At 40.1% G+C, this 15,243-nt stretch overlaps 1 protein-coding gene across 2 annotated transcripts in view; it reads right to left on the bottom strand.

Annotated features, from left to right (window-relative positions):
* Positions 1 to 15,243, bottom strand: part of LOC139444358 (protein numb-like) — a 100,908-nt gene that overhangs the window by 67,379 nt on the left and 18,286 nt on the right. Inside the window, exon 1 of one of the 2 annotated variants that reach the window (XM_071225307.1) lies at positions 13,206 to 13,582. The exons of the other annotated variant lie outside the window; for it this stretch is intronic. Coding sequence (XP_071081408.1) covers positions 13,206 to 13,219 — 14 coding nt within the window. The 5' untranslated portion in view covers positions 13,220 to 13,582. Of the gene's footprint in view, positions 1 to 13,205; positions 13,583 to 15,243 lie in introns of those variants that run through there. 2 annotated transcript variants of the gene reach the window in all.

The raw sequence follows: 15,243 nt of genomic DNA, 5'->3' as shown, positions 1-15,243 counted from the left end.
AGGACCCTTCCTTATCCACTCTTTCTTCAATCTAATTCTCGTCCTTATCGAGTTAGGTCTCCACAGTGAAAATGCTTCCTGCTGCTTTCACTCTGTAATCTGGTCACTAGGAAGCGTTTCTCAAATTGAACAAGATCAATAGACTCAAGTTCACAAAATTTTTTTTGTCATTAACAGAATTAATCACAGCCAAGATAGCTGAGAATGTTCCACTCTAATCGATGTCGTGCCGTTTTATTTCTTTAACCTTGCATATAAGAGTACATGCTGCCTACAAATCAACATTTCACAGACAGTATATTTGTATTCATGGCTGAAACTGTCACGTTTTAGAAGACTGTGATGAATATGCAATATACCACGGAACACATCACAAACACAAATCAGCCCATGTTTTCATAGTAACATTTAAAAAGAACAACACGCCTGTCAACCAGCATGTGTCAGCTGTGACACGGCAGAGCAGTGCTGTATGTCGTGTGACCTAGATTAGCAGACAGGGTAGGTGTACATAGCAGGCCCCGCTACCTGGCTCTGTCTTACAGAGCCGCAAAACAAACCAGTTGCACACACAGGAAATACTGGCTGTTGTAAATGTGGTTCATGCTACATATTCTCATAAAGTGACAAGCTCAAAATTGCTATTGAGAAAGTAGGCTGATTGTATTACATCTAAAAACCTATTGATTTAAGGGTCCCTAATAATTACTGTACAAGTGCATTCTGAAAAACAATAACTCGTTTTTCCAAGCACATGCTGAAAAAGAGATATAATATTGATAAGCAATAAACTTCAACCGAAATCTGGACAACGTGTTGATTTCATTACGCGATTTTGAATGGACTATACATGGACTCATTAATCCAGCCAAAATATAACTCCATAATTCCAGCCTAGTTTGGCAAGGGTGGAAATAGGATTTTTTTAGTCAGTTAACGCCCTTGCCTTGGGAAGATGGTGGTAGTTGCATGATGTGAGTGCCTTGTATTCTCCCACTGCATGATTCTACCCGATTCTACCAGACATTATTCCAGCTTCACAGTATTATGTATAATCATAATATTTAATGATCTTCACAAAATAACAAGTCCATTTATATTGGTCCAAATTCCATTCACCAAGTGAATACTCCTTGTGCTACATTATTATTACCCCTGTCAATGTACCAGTTATTCTCAGCTTCCTGGGTAGTATACTGCCTGTGAGGTTCTAGAAGGTTAATATGAAAGTCAAAGAAAGAAAACATAAGAAAAACAACTTTGTAAAGAACAACGTTCGCTTGTTATGCCGAAGACCTGGTTTCGATTCCCGACATGGGTACAACGTGTGAAGCCCATTTCTGTTGTCCCCCACCGTGATTTTGCTGGAATAGTGCTAAAAGCGGCATAAAACCATACTCACTCACTCCCAACAAAAAAGACAAAAATAAAAGTCCCCAATATAAAAGCAGGTATTACATAGATGCCAGTCCTAAAAGATAGTCACATGCCCTCAGACCGTATATTGGCTATTTCAGGTTAAGATAGAAGCTCTTACTGAAAGGTCCCACGAACACAGGTTCTCTAAGCTGAGGCTCTCAAGAAGAAGGTCCTTGCGGCCAGTCAAGCTTTAACGTTCATTACGACCCATATCGCCCATGATGTCTCCCCGAGTGGGCCTAATGCAATAGCGACATCACATGCGGCTTAGCCACAAGCCATCTCCAATCCTCTTCAGAAGAAGTCAGCACCTCCCGACTGGCCCCAGTAAGGGATTTATCCAGTCTTTGTCTTGGAAATGGCTCTGGCTGGCCAATCAGTCATGTGCATTCCTCCAGTGGTCATTTCCATCGGCAGCGACTTCGATTAAGCCGACTTGATGCTTCTATCTCATCTCCCACAATAAGTCTAGTCATCGCAAAATTGCCAGGAAAGTAGGTGGTATTTTGGGCCTGATTATGGAATTTTAAATAATTACACCACATTCTTGTGGTCAATTACCTGTTAACTCCTCATGACCATACTTTAACCATACAATGCAAGACTGGAACAAGTTTGAAGATATTCCAGGTGCAGGTTAAATATGGAAATCAGAGCATCATCTTAACCATTATTTAGTAGAGTAATGGTAATGTCTGGAATAATAATTACAGCGGATCTAAAAGTAACTGAATAAATTTATACACCTTCCAAAGACTCCATGTACAAAATTATTTAAAATGTTAAATCAGTGACCACATTTTGAGACATGCAGCTGTCTGTTTAGCTTCCTTGTTATCGTCCTTGTTTGTTTGTTGTTTAATGCCGCACTCTGCAATATTCCCGCTATATGACGGCAGTCTGTAAATAATCGAATAATCGAGTCTGGACCAGACAATCCAGTGATTGACATCATGAGCATCGATCCACGTTTTTGGGATACGATGACATGCATCAACCAAGTGAACAAGCCTTGTCACTCGATCCTGTTAGACGCCTCTTACAAAAAGCACAGTCGCCTCTTACAGAAAGCATGGGTTGCTGAAGATCAATTCTAACCCGGATCTTCATGGGTCCTCTATGGTTTCAGAGCAGCCGAATTAGGGCAAGACAACTGAGACCGGGCATTATCATCAATATCATACCAGTGACACAGTAACATTGTACAACAAATTGTCATGTTCTATCACATGCATATGCCTGACAGGTTTTTGGCTCATCTTCATTACTTAATTATCATAATGCACACAAGAACATAGTCCTAAATACCAACTTGAACAAGTGTAGGAGCTTAAATCCTTTAATATCAAGACATTCAGAGAAGGATATTTTACACTGTTGTGAACTTCTCTTGATATACATGATATAGAATTCCTGAATATGTGAGTGAGTGAGTTGGGTTTAATGCCACTTTTAACAGTATTCCAGTTATATCACAACATGTCAGCTTAATGTGGGAGGAAAGCCCAAAGTAATGTAGGTCTTAGACGTTTACCACTTCGGTGAAACCCACGAGCACGGGTATGATGCTGACAAACCTAAAAACATAATCAGGGCGAACTGGGATTCAAACCCACAATCATCTCAGGTTTCTGGTGTGCCCAAGGGACGCAACCCTGTACAGCGAATTGTGGCGCCTTAGATGACTGGGCAACCCATGCCCCTAAGTCATGAATAAAAAAATAGTCAAATGATCTGAAGGGTTTCCCACTTCAGAAGGTCAAGGTCAGATCTGTCAATGTTCTGAATTATCACAAAATGCATCAGTTGTGGGATTGATAGAAGCAGCAGCTTACACCGAGATTCCCCCACGACCTTCATCACGTTACCATCATGATGAATGATGAATAATGAGCATAGAATGAAGAATCACTACAGACAGTCTGTGAGATCATTGCCATAACACGTATTGATTCAAGGCTGGGAAAGCAAGGATGAACAAGGCCTTGCTTATTTTACTCATGTATCCATAAGGAAATCAAATCAAGTACTCCTGCAATTTCTACTGACTTGAGTTTGCTGGTCCCAACCAGATTATTGACAGGCCACCCAGATATAACTAGAACATTGCTGTGACAACAGTTACTCACTCACTCACTCACTCACTCACTCACTCACTCACTCACGGACTGAATACCCCGTGCCGAGTCCGGAGTTGTTTTGCACCACACGACACGTTAATATCAGGGAAGGGGTGAGTGAGGGGTGAACATGAACACAGGCAAATATCTAGACCTGCTCACACAAGCCAATATTCGGCCCCAAGTCTGCAACAAATGTCAGTTTCCCAATTCATGTCAATATGTTTATAACTAATGTCATGATGTTTGTTTGTTTGATGTTTAACGCTGCACTCTGCAATATTCCAGCTAAATGACGGCGGTCTGTAAATAATCGAGACCGGGCCAGACAATCCAGTGATTGACTGGGATACAATGACATGTCATGACTTTGTAGAGGTAACGTGTGTATCACTGACAACAGGCCAATAAAGTGGAAGAGGAATTTACTGTATGCAATACAGTACATGCTGTATGCAATGTTAAAAATACCACCGAATTTAGGAAAAGAAAACCCTTTTGAAATGTCCCAATTTTGACCAAAATAATTATTTTTTCTCAATTTGCCAGCCACAGGCACTATCCTAGAATCCTAGATAATCCCTTTTTGTACCCAGGTTGGATCTGATCACAGGTTTTCAGCAAGAATAGCCAACACACTACCCATTGGCCTACCCATATTGAAAGACTAGGTGTTGTTTTACAGCACACTGAGACTGCAACATGCAGTCCCACAGCAATATCATTACACATTACTCTTAAACATAGTCAACAGGGTCATGGGAGATTACACCAGGCTTCTAGAAACCTAGTCATAATGATAAATATATTGAATGGGTGGTCAGGCTCGGTGACTTGGTTCATAGTATCTCATGACAGTACCAATCACAGGTTGGTCTGATAATGCTGAGGGCAATATTAAACAATGATAAACAACCTACAAACACATAAAAATAATGGACTGTGGTCCAGCAAAGCCATGAACATAATCAGTCATACAAAGCCTGAAACAAATATATCCAATACAGTCCATGCAAGTCTATAATAGAGTGCAAGTCTAGATTACTGCACTTTCAGGAAGAGAGTCTCTGGGCTCCTTTTTATTACATTTTTTTAAGATAATTTTTTTTTCTGTAAAATATGTTTATTTGAGAGACTCACTGTTGGTCTACCATGAACATCCGATCCCACCACCCACTCCCATGTCTGTCCACACTTAGGACTGACTGTGTGTTTGGAAGGTACTTTGTTCAGGAATAGCCAGAATAATTGAAAACATTGTGATAAAAAACATGTTTGGTAAATAATTAGAGACAAGGTCAGCATGGTCAGTAAACATGGTAAACCACTTGTAATAATTGAAATAATCTATGGTTACGGAATCCTAATGAATGTGTGGCTCAGACACTGGGACTACGGACTATATACCCCGAACGTCCATGGTATAACGTCAGCACCTATCATGCTAAATAAGCCCCCGATTTAATCATCCAACTCGGATAGAGATGATTGTATTGGTAATAGAAATCTATCACAGTGAAATGAGAACATATCAAGTCCGGCTCCAGTTGGAGTGTTCCACCCATCAGTGGCACAGCATAATGGCAGCCGAGTCGAGGGGCGGACTGGGACTGTCAATTAGATCCAATAGCGTTTGTCAATATAACTGTAATCACCGAAAACATGTGCTTCAGGGGAAGGGGGGGGGAGACGAATGATGTAGAGATATGCTTGCAACCGTCAATATCTATTTCCTTAATAATTATCAAGTGAATGAGTGAGTGAGTGGGCTGGGTTTAACGCCACTTTGAACAGTATTCCAGATATATCACGTCATGTCAGCTTAATGTAGGTGGAAAACCAGAAGTGATGATGGTCTTAATCGTTTACCACTTTGGTGAAACCCACAAGCCTGGGTATGGTGTGGACAAACCTAGAAATATAATCAGGGCTAATGGGGAATCGAACCTACAATAAGCGGTTTCTGGGATCTCCAAGAGACGCAACTCGGCACATCAAATTGCAGCACCTCAGCCAACTGGGCAACACGTGTTCCCCAAGAGAGTGGAGGTAATTCACGTGAAATACACCAAGTCAAGACGACCACTGAAAAATGGTGACATAATCAACATTAACGGATTGATTGAGATGAATGATTAGTCATAGGCGTAGTAGGTCTGTGCATAACTACGAGATAAGCACTAAAGCAGTGTCCCGAGATAACGGTATTCAAGATAAGGACAGGAGGACTGTCATGACCCGTCACTGTTTGAACAATCCATTCTGAAATTTCACCTTCATACATTTTAATGTGACTTATGTCACATCACAAACTCAAATGTATTTAACAAGCCCTTTACAAAGGAAAAATAAAGCTACCAAATGGAAAACTGAGCACGTTCTGCAAGCTGACATATTTCTTCCTGAATTATTCATGAATGATCCTGATTACAGAAAAGGCTTTCCTAATGACTAACAAATATGATACGCTGTGTAAGTGTTATCACATATGCTGATAAAATATCAGCCTATAAAAACAATGCCAAGATTACCATGACCCTTGAGAACATACATCTTGAATAATCGACAAAGTGCCTGATAAGACTTCGTGGAAACATCTTTCCTGGAGACCTAGCACTACAAAGAAGGTCTCCCAGATTATACATGATTGTGTGGCATTAACATTCCCCACCAGAGCCACCACAAGTGGTCTCGGACCTCCCTCATTCAGCCAGCCATTATCTGCTCTACAATCCAACATTTAAGCCAGTGTTACATGAGATAGTATCTGTGCTGTGTCAGACTCTTCAGACAGGACTCCTTCTTACAGCCCAATCTACCCAAAATGTCCAATGATTATTTATTTATCCTGCACCAATGAAATGATCAGCTGTGAGTGTACCGGTAAATAAGAGAGTGAAACAAAATATTATTTGATGTGTTAAAATATCCATTTTATCAAGTGTACATGTCCATAAGCTGTAATGAAGATAAAAAAAATTTACATAATGCTTTTTTCCAATTGTATACTTTCATGATTACACATGAATACACTCAAATGTAATATTCAACCAATAAAATATTTTAAGGATTAATTTTAAAAAATTTAAAATGTCGAATTATGACACAAGCTAATTCTTCGAACTGTTTTTATATTTACAAACTATTTGTAACTCATTGTTATTAGTGATAGACTGGTTGGAACGAACCAACGATGAAATCCTAACGTATTCCAATCACCACACAAAGACTTCTAACTGAGCCATTTAGTATATGCGGTGTAAGATCAACACATTTGTCAGGTAAGCCACATGTATAGCTGATCACCTCAGGTTAAGCAGGGACTAGACAAGCCTTATACAAACTTTAGCATCAGACTGATATTTCACACTCTTACGGTGTAAAACTAGTTAAATGGACATTGGGAGGTAAATATTTAGCCTTGTGACTACCGGGCAGTTATCCCTCGGTCAGGCATGGGTCATTCATGTCAAAAGGGACATCAGGATTTCAGTGTTGTGACTTGAAAGAGGCCAAAGTGGTTGACCAGAGGTGTGGCCAGGGGGCAAGTGAACACTTGACAGAGTAACACTTGACTTTGGGGGGTGGGGGTTGTGTATGTGTGTGTGTGTGCGTGTGTGTGTGTAGGGGGGGGGGGGGGGGGGGGGGGGGAAGAAGAAGAGGGAGGAGGGGAGAGAGAAGAGAAGAGAGAGCAGCAAGTGAACAATGACTTGAGTAACACTTGACACTTGGGGGGCACCTTGTTTTAAGGGTTGGGGAGGTTGAGGAACCTGTTAAGGTTGCAAGGGTTATTCAACTTTTCTATCCACTTTCTGGAGGTGTCAGCTTTCCTTCAAATGAGGGGAAGGGTACCAACATTTACTTAAGCTTCAGAAATCTGTATCTGTTGTTTAGATTGAGAAGAGAATTGTGAATTGAAATATGGACTCATCTTCATGAACCATTTACATGTTTACTTTTAGGTATCTATGCTAATAATGTTATTATTTTTGTTACAGCTCTTCGCACTGGCAGTTTTAAAGAAGACACAACTCAAGTTTATTTAACATCCAATGTGATGGTGCCCGATTGGAGCAAAGAACCAATAATGATGATCGTTCACTGATTACCGTATTCGATATAATAAGCGCCCCACTCTAATAAGCACCCACGGCGATTCCGACTGATCAATGTACATAAGATTTATTTATTCGCATATAAGACACACTCATGTGTTATATGCACCCTTAATTATGAGCAAATAAATTCTGGAAAAATATATCTGTCGTATATATACATTTCAGGCTGTCAATATAAACAACGAAATATATCTTTCAACTGTTTTTTTTCACCAAAATAATATTCTAATAAGAGGCCACTATTTCTAATTTTGAGAGCGCCCTGGGTGCTTATTATGTTGAATACAGTACTTTAACTGAAAACACCTCAAAGGTTACATATGTCAATACTGATGATGGTGCTCTACTTGTTTAATGAAGCGACATCGATGGAGCTGTGTTGACCAGTTGATCAGACATTCTGCTGTCAGTCTTATTGATCCCAGGTCATTGTTTTGTCTGATTCCACCATCTCATCATGTTAGTTGCAGAGCTCCAGATAAGCTTTTGGTGTTGTGGGTATTTTACCCATGCATTTTAAAATCATTGGGTATCGGTAATTCAATCTGCGTATTCAAATTTCTGTTACCCACTAGTTTTTACAGATGTGGGTATTTAAGTTAAATATTTAAAAACACTATTCATCTAGTCCCTGCAAACTGGTGTAGTGTGGGTTCGAGAGCTTTATAGGACTCAAAAATACCACGATACTTCCACAAGAAAGTATGATGGCAAATGATCATGATGTAACTGTCATCGTGGAGTTTGGCAAGGTTGACGGAATGCCCGTTTATAATTCAAAATAAGTTGCTGATTTGCTAATCGAATACGCAGGGTTACTTCACAATATTTGGATGATACGCGCAAGTTTTATTTTTGTAGCGTATCTGTAATGTTCGTTGCGTATTTGATACGCTTGGATTATATTTTACTGCGTATTTCTGCATTTCTGATGCGTATTTCACGCAGATACGCAGCTTATCTGGAGCTCTGTAGTTGTAAGATGGACGCATTAACCTTACTTGCCCAGAGAAAGAGATACTCTTGTTCCTCTAGCACAGTCAACCTGTGTAGGGGGCACAGTCGTCTAAGGTGCCGCAATTCAATGTGCAGTCGCGTCCCTTGGACATGCCAGAAAGCTATGATTGTGGGTTCGAATCCTCGTTCGCCCAATTACGTTTCTCGTTTTTTCAGCACCATACCCATGCTCGTGGGTTTCACTAAAGTAGTAAATGTCTGAGTCCTGCATCACTTCGAGCTTTCCTCCCACACTAAGCTGACATGCCATGATATAACTGGGATACTGTTCAAAGCGGCATTAAACCTAACTCACTCACTCACTCAACTTGTGTGGGGAGTGACTGAATGTGTTCCACCACATTAACATTCCAGATATATGGCGGCCAGTAAATAATTGAGGGAGCAGCAATCAAGGTTAGAAAGTAACCAAAATCTGGTGTTCTGAGGCTAGGAGTGACAGCGGCATCTTCGGCGTGATGAGTGAATGCTCTAACCACTAGGCTACCCCACCTCCCCCTGAGACAAGGAAAAGACACGAAAAGCTGGTGACATTTCCTTGTGGACTATCAGTTTTACCATCAAGCAGATGGCAATGCTGTATCAGATCAATTTAAGACTAGTGACATCGAACTATGACACTAAATATTGTGACCCCCAAACCCCAAGGACTTGAACAACATGCATGGATACCACCTAATCTGGCAAAGAAAACCTACAGTGTGACGACTGACTATGTGAACACAATGTTTTGGCCGATACTGTTAATGACAAAAAAGCTCAGAGTTTGTACCTGGGTCAAGTAGAGCTGTTTATGAATCTTGTTTCCTGTTTTCACACCAGGATGTTTTTTTATTCATTCCTGGAACTCTGTAAATAATACACTGCAGCTAACAACCCTTTCCGACTCTCCAGACAAACGAAGGTCAGGTTCCATACTAGGCAAGTGCAGCGTGAACAAGCAGTGTTTTCTGTCACCTTGGGATCCTCGTCACATATAGCACGGCTAGTGTTAATCATGATAAGTGAGATTTTTTCGTGACAAATCCTACTTATGTCAGGAAGCCAACTTTAGTGTTTGAGGGGCACCAACATCCATGTTGCTTAACATCATCGATATTATAGTCTTTTTGTATAGATATTATCTTAAATTCGTAAGTGAGCAGGGCTGAAGCTTGTGTTGTTCGTTTGTTGTTAAACGCCGCACTCAACAATATTCTAACTACATGATGGCAGTCTGTAAATTATCAAGTCTGGACCATATAATCCAGTGATTGACATCATGAGCATCGATCCATGCAATTGGGATCGATGACATGGATCAACCAAGTCAGCGAGTCTGACCACCCGAGCCTGTCAGTCGCCTCTTACGAACCATTCTAAACATTTAAACCAAGTTTTACAGGTGATCGTGTATGCTATCTGTAAACGTATTACTACACTATGAAACTGATTTGATGACATGCTTTCAAGATAATATATAATATGATAACCCAAGGCAATACACCCTGATTTATTGCAGCTCTATTTACAAGGAGCTTATCGAAGAAGGTCAACTAACATGTTGAAGTACAATACACATAAATCATAATTTGAGCGGATTTAGTAACTTCATACCAAGTAAGTGATTGCGTGAGTAAGGTTTTATGCAACCTTTAGCAATATTCCAGCAATATCACAGCAGGAGACACCAGAAATGGGCTTCACATATTGTACCCTTGTGGGGAATCAAACCCGGGTCATCGGCCTTACGAGCGAACGCTTTAACCGCTAGGCTACCCAACCGCCCCTTACTTCAAGTGTTGTGGTAAAAGGACAATCCATTTTCAATCTTCTATAAGAATCCTTATAGTCACCTCTTGGCAAACTAATCCAGTATTTGGATGCCTTCTGACAATTGCCTTGAAAAGCTCCAATAATAACTCTATCACATTGAAATTTGCCTTATCCAACTATTATAATGTGAGTCTACTGATCATCATCCATCTTAGCATCACACCGGTAGTGAGTTGGGTTGATGTGGGAGGAAAGCCTGAAGTGATGCAGGTCTTACACATTTACCACTTTGATGAAACCCACATGCATCGGTATGGGTGAATTAGAAGATTCACATGTGTTTTCAGATTTGCAGCTTCTAATGTACATTCAATGCATTGGAATTTCATTTGGAACCCACTAAACCAATACGAAATAACACGTAAATCTGAAACACATAATGTTGATCAAGAAAAGAAGTCATGCACAGTGAATAGTCCAGGATATTTCCGGAGTTCGAATGCCTTAATCACATTGTCAACCAAATTGGGATTTGAAAACATGATTCCAGGATCCTGTCAAGAACAAGGGACGCAACATTGCACATATTGAATTTCTGTGCCTCAGATCCATTCCCCCCACCTTAAACTCATCAAATATAACAGTGCAACCCATCACTGGAAGTATGACGGCACACTCTCGCCCTGTTGCCCTGATGACTAGTACGAGTCCTTTCACTGATAACACTAATTGACGCTGGTTCCTGTTGTTTCAATTAAGCTATGATGAAAACAGCTTTTCTAGGAAAGTAAGCATCGTCGGAAATAGAGCCAGACTAAGATACTCCCAAACTGTCCCCTTTTCAAAGAACGTGTTAATATTGTCTAAAAGTTAATTCCTATCATTCAAATGAGTTCATGTAAGTTTGGCCATATTCTCAGATGAGTACCAAACACTGAAACTTTCCTGTCTCTTATGGGCAACTTCAGTACCAATATGCACCTACTGTATTTCCTATGAACATGATGAAGACATGGGGCACACATACATTTAAGTTTACAGTTGTACACATGTATGTCATTGGCCAGCTGTTATTATTATTGTTATTTATTTCCTCTCTGTGCAGGGGCATTCCTGGAAGTGATGTGAACTCCCTAGTATTAAAAATAGTTTCAGTTAATATTTAATGTCGCATTGGCATTATGTTAGCCATATAGCGATTAGAACAAGTTGATATATATACAAGTGTGTCATGAATACAAAGTTATAGTTAAAAGCAAATTTGTCAAGCATATCTTGGCATAACAATAAGTATTGAGAATAAATGGGGTGAACTCATAACTGTAGCTACCAGCCCACATAAGGGACACAGCTCTTAATTTCACAACCTCAACCTAAGTCCTGCCCCATGACTGGGGAATATATGAAATAAATATGTGCTTTATGAAAACAAAACCAGCCTAGCCAGCTCTTTTCCATATTAGAAAAAAAAATTCTTTAGAGGAGAGAATTAAGTCTACCGTACGCTTCGACTCGACCATAATAGAGGTCGGCTCATGACAGTCTTGTGGCTCAGCTCTTAAAACAGGATCGCCCCTTGATAGATCAATTACTGCGGAGTGAATGACATTGTGATGTACAGATCAATATATATCACTCAGATTGGATTAGAAATTCAGCACCAAATCTGAGGCTTGCAATTAATTTTTAACCATGTTTGTCATTTTTTATCTACCCATCCCCACAAACACTTATTGTAATTATTAATATCACTATAACCTATTTCTGTCACCGAGGCAAAGCTTAGCAATCAGTTCGTAGGGACCTGTATTATGCATCAACACAGCAGACATGGAGAAGAATGTATCAATACATTGACTTGTCAGTGACAGTCTTGGCTTTTCTGTACTTTTCTGTACATTCTGTCACAGGCTACAGACGCAGACATCACAACACATCTGCCTGCATAGCTATTCTTGGCCCCGAGTTAAAAAAGACAGGATTGGATGAAAAAACACTGCTTTATTTTGGCCCCAACAATATATATATTTTTAAAAAAAAATAATTTTAAATTATGACATATAAATACTTTGCTACTCACCAAATCTTCTAATACATGTTATATGAGCTGTCGCCATGGTAACATTTACTTCCAGGTTTTACTTGAGCTAGATCACCATACTTTCCTCCCACCTATTTAATTATCAGATAATACTAAAAAGGGTCACTTTCCCTAAATATTTCTAGACGATGGGAATGGGTAGTCCTACTTGTTCCATTAATTCACTGTCCTCTAAGACATTCAAGTTCTATGGTAAATAATTCTCTTTTATATTGATACACATATGAAAACTTTTAAACTTAAGTAATTTGTATCAGCATGATCAGCCTTATGGACACGTTACGAATTTGGAATGGGACCACAGGACTTGTGGTAGTTTTAACTCTAACCTTAAAACCTTGTGTTTTAAGTCACAAACGTGCTTGAAAATTAAACCTGACACAGCCTGCCTATATAGCACTCATACTTAAACTTCCCATGAGGAAAAAGCAAACATGACAATAGTCTTGAGAACGTGGTTGCAGTTTTGTCTGTGTGTACAAGCAGGTGCCCTCGTTTCTGTTCAGCTGAAGCCTGGGTATTTAACTCAAGTCGACAGATACGATCAATGACACATTCCCATTGCCTGAACCTGCAAATCAATATTACATAACTCACATTCTTGAGCTATGACCAATTGCCGACAGTGTTTATGAATAAGACAACCACTACAATTCTTAATAAAAGATCACCTACCTCTTTCTCTCCATTCTACCTCCCACGATGCGACTATCTCCCCAAGACAGTTCAAGAATAAGTCACAGGAATAAACGTCACAGTTAAATCCAATTTTTCATTCGCTTGTTGTGCCCTGATTACGTCCAGAGACAGCGTTAGTTCCAAACAAGTATGGCTGCTGGCTGATGATGAAAAGTTTGAACAAACAATTTGGGGGTGTAGGACAATGCCCAGATGTCCCCTGTCGCCCTCTTGTGTCCGCTCTCTCTGCCTGGGGGGGACTGCTACGAAGGCAGCTAGGCTACTATAGATGACACAAGCCACGATATATATCACCCAACCCTCCAACTCCCACAGTCGACCTGCTGCTATACCTACGTCCACTCCAGCTACAGGTTACATTAACCTGTGCACCCCCCACACCAAACTGAACTAACCCACAGGTCCAAAACAGTTCACAAAACAACCAACATAGACTGATCCAAATTGGGGGAGATGGGGCAACCACTTGACTTGTGTAAGTCCAGTTTGTGCAGCCTGAAGGTAATCAAATATGAGCCCACGGAAAACAAACGACTTACTCTCAGCCATGCAATTTTCTCCCTAAGAAGATACAAAGTTTTTCTCCTCAAACATCCACCATCATCATCCCTTTAAATAAACGCAATGACCTCAGCACAAACAAATGTCCACATTATAGTGTGCAAAACATCATAATCTGCTTGTAACCGAATCACGCTAAAGAAACCTGATACTAGTGTCTACATTATCCAAGATTCTCATTCTCAACCCAAAGCATCAAGTGGTCAGTCTGGACCCACATGGACTAAGCCAATAATGAGTCAATTGGTCTCCGGCCTATGTCCAAACTAGCTAAATCAGTCAATTACTTTCAGCCATGGTCCATCAAAGACCCGGTCTGACCATCCCCTGGACTACAATAGGCTTGGCAGAGCTATGCACACACATGGTGACATACTGTGCGTGACATGGCAGCACACCGTGGTCACTTGCATTGCGATGGTAACAGAAGCCATTGTTCTTGCATTTTGGGCTGAACAAAAAGTCATGTTAACAATACGCTATTATAGTTATTCAGTCATGCATGGACTTGAATTATTATTTTTATATAGTAAATTTGTTTTGTCATGCTCAAGTTTTGAATGAAAGATGAAGTCATACCTGAAAACAAATCACTAACAAAAGCTAATGGCTTTCTTCAGATGTACATAAGTTTCACTCTCTTTTGGTTTAAAAAAAAAGGAGCATTAAAACACTGCCCAAACACTTTGAAAGATTTGTTGTTTACTGTAGGCAAATATTATCAAACAAAATATACATAGTAAGTAAAGGGGCCGCATATGCATGTTATGTTGCTTAATAATTTGGACAACTTAAACAGTAAAATTTCACAAAAAGCATAAAGCCAACTTTAGTTAACAGTAAACAAACTGCCCAGCATTGACTATTTAATCAACAAACCATCACCAAGAATGGCCATTGTTTCAAAACAGGTGCCCTGCAAATATTCACCTGGCTGTTTATTTATTAGCTCGGATCATTCCACACATTCCCAGTGAGTCAAGCCTCCCCATGTCAAGGGGGCAGGGCAGGCCCAGGATCATGTGACAGGTATTATCTGGCCTCCCGATCCTATACCAGTTGTATACAGAACATACTTACACATTATAATTGTCCGAGATACTGAGAGGGCCGGCATGCCAACCGATTGTCTCCTCCAGATGGACCCTGTATTGCCAGGTAGGAAACACTGCATGAACTCTAATAATTTGTTTGGGACTTAGCGTAGGCTTGTGGCGGTGCATGTGTTTGACAGAGGCATGCTGCTATGATAATTACTTCCGGGTTAATAAACAGCAGAATCTCTCGTGAATTGTAAAAGTCATGATATCAGTGATTTGGGGGTGATACTTAACACAATAGTCTCTCATGAATTTCTCAATTCCCTCATTGTCTGTTTGTTTGTTGTTTAACGCCGCACTCAGCATATATTCCAGCTATATGATGGTGGTCTGTAAATAATCGAGTCCGGACC

Source organism: Haliotis cracherodii, unplaced genomic scaffold, assembly GCF_022045235.1.
Source record: "Haliotis cracherodii isolate W230 unplaced genomic scaffold, xgHalCrac1.p SCAF_5, whole genome shotgun sequence".
In the NCBI taxonomy this organism is placed as follows: domain Eukaryota; kingdom Metazoa; phylum Mollusca; class Gastropoda; order Lepetellida; family Haliotidae; genus Haliotis; species Haliotis cracherodii.
Note: the sequence above shows the minus strand (reverse complement) of the source record. Positions and strands in the feature narration are given on the sequence as shown.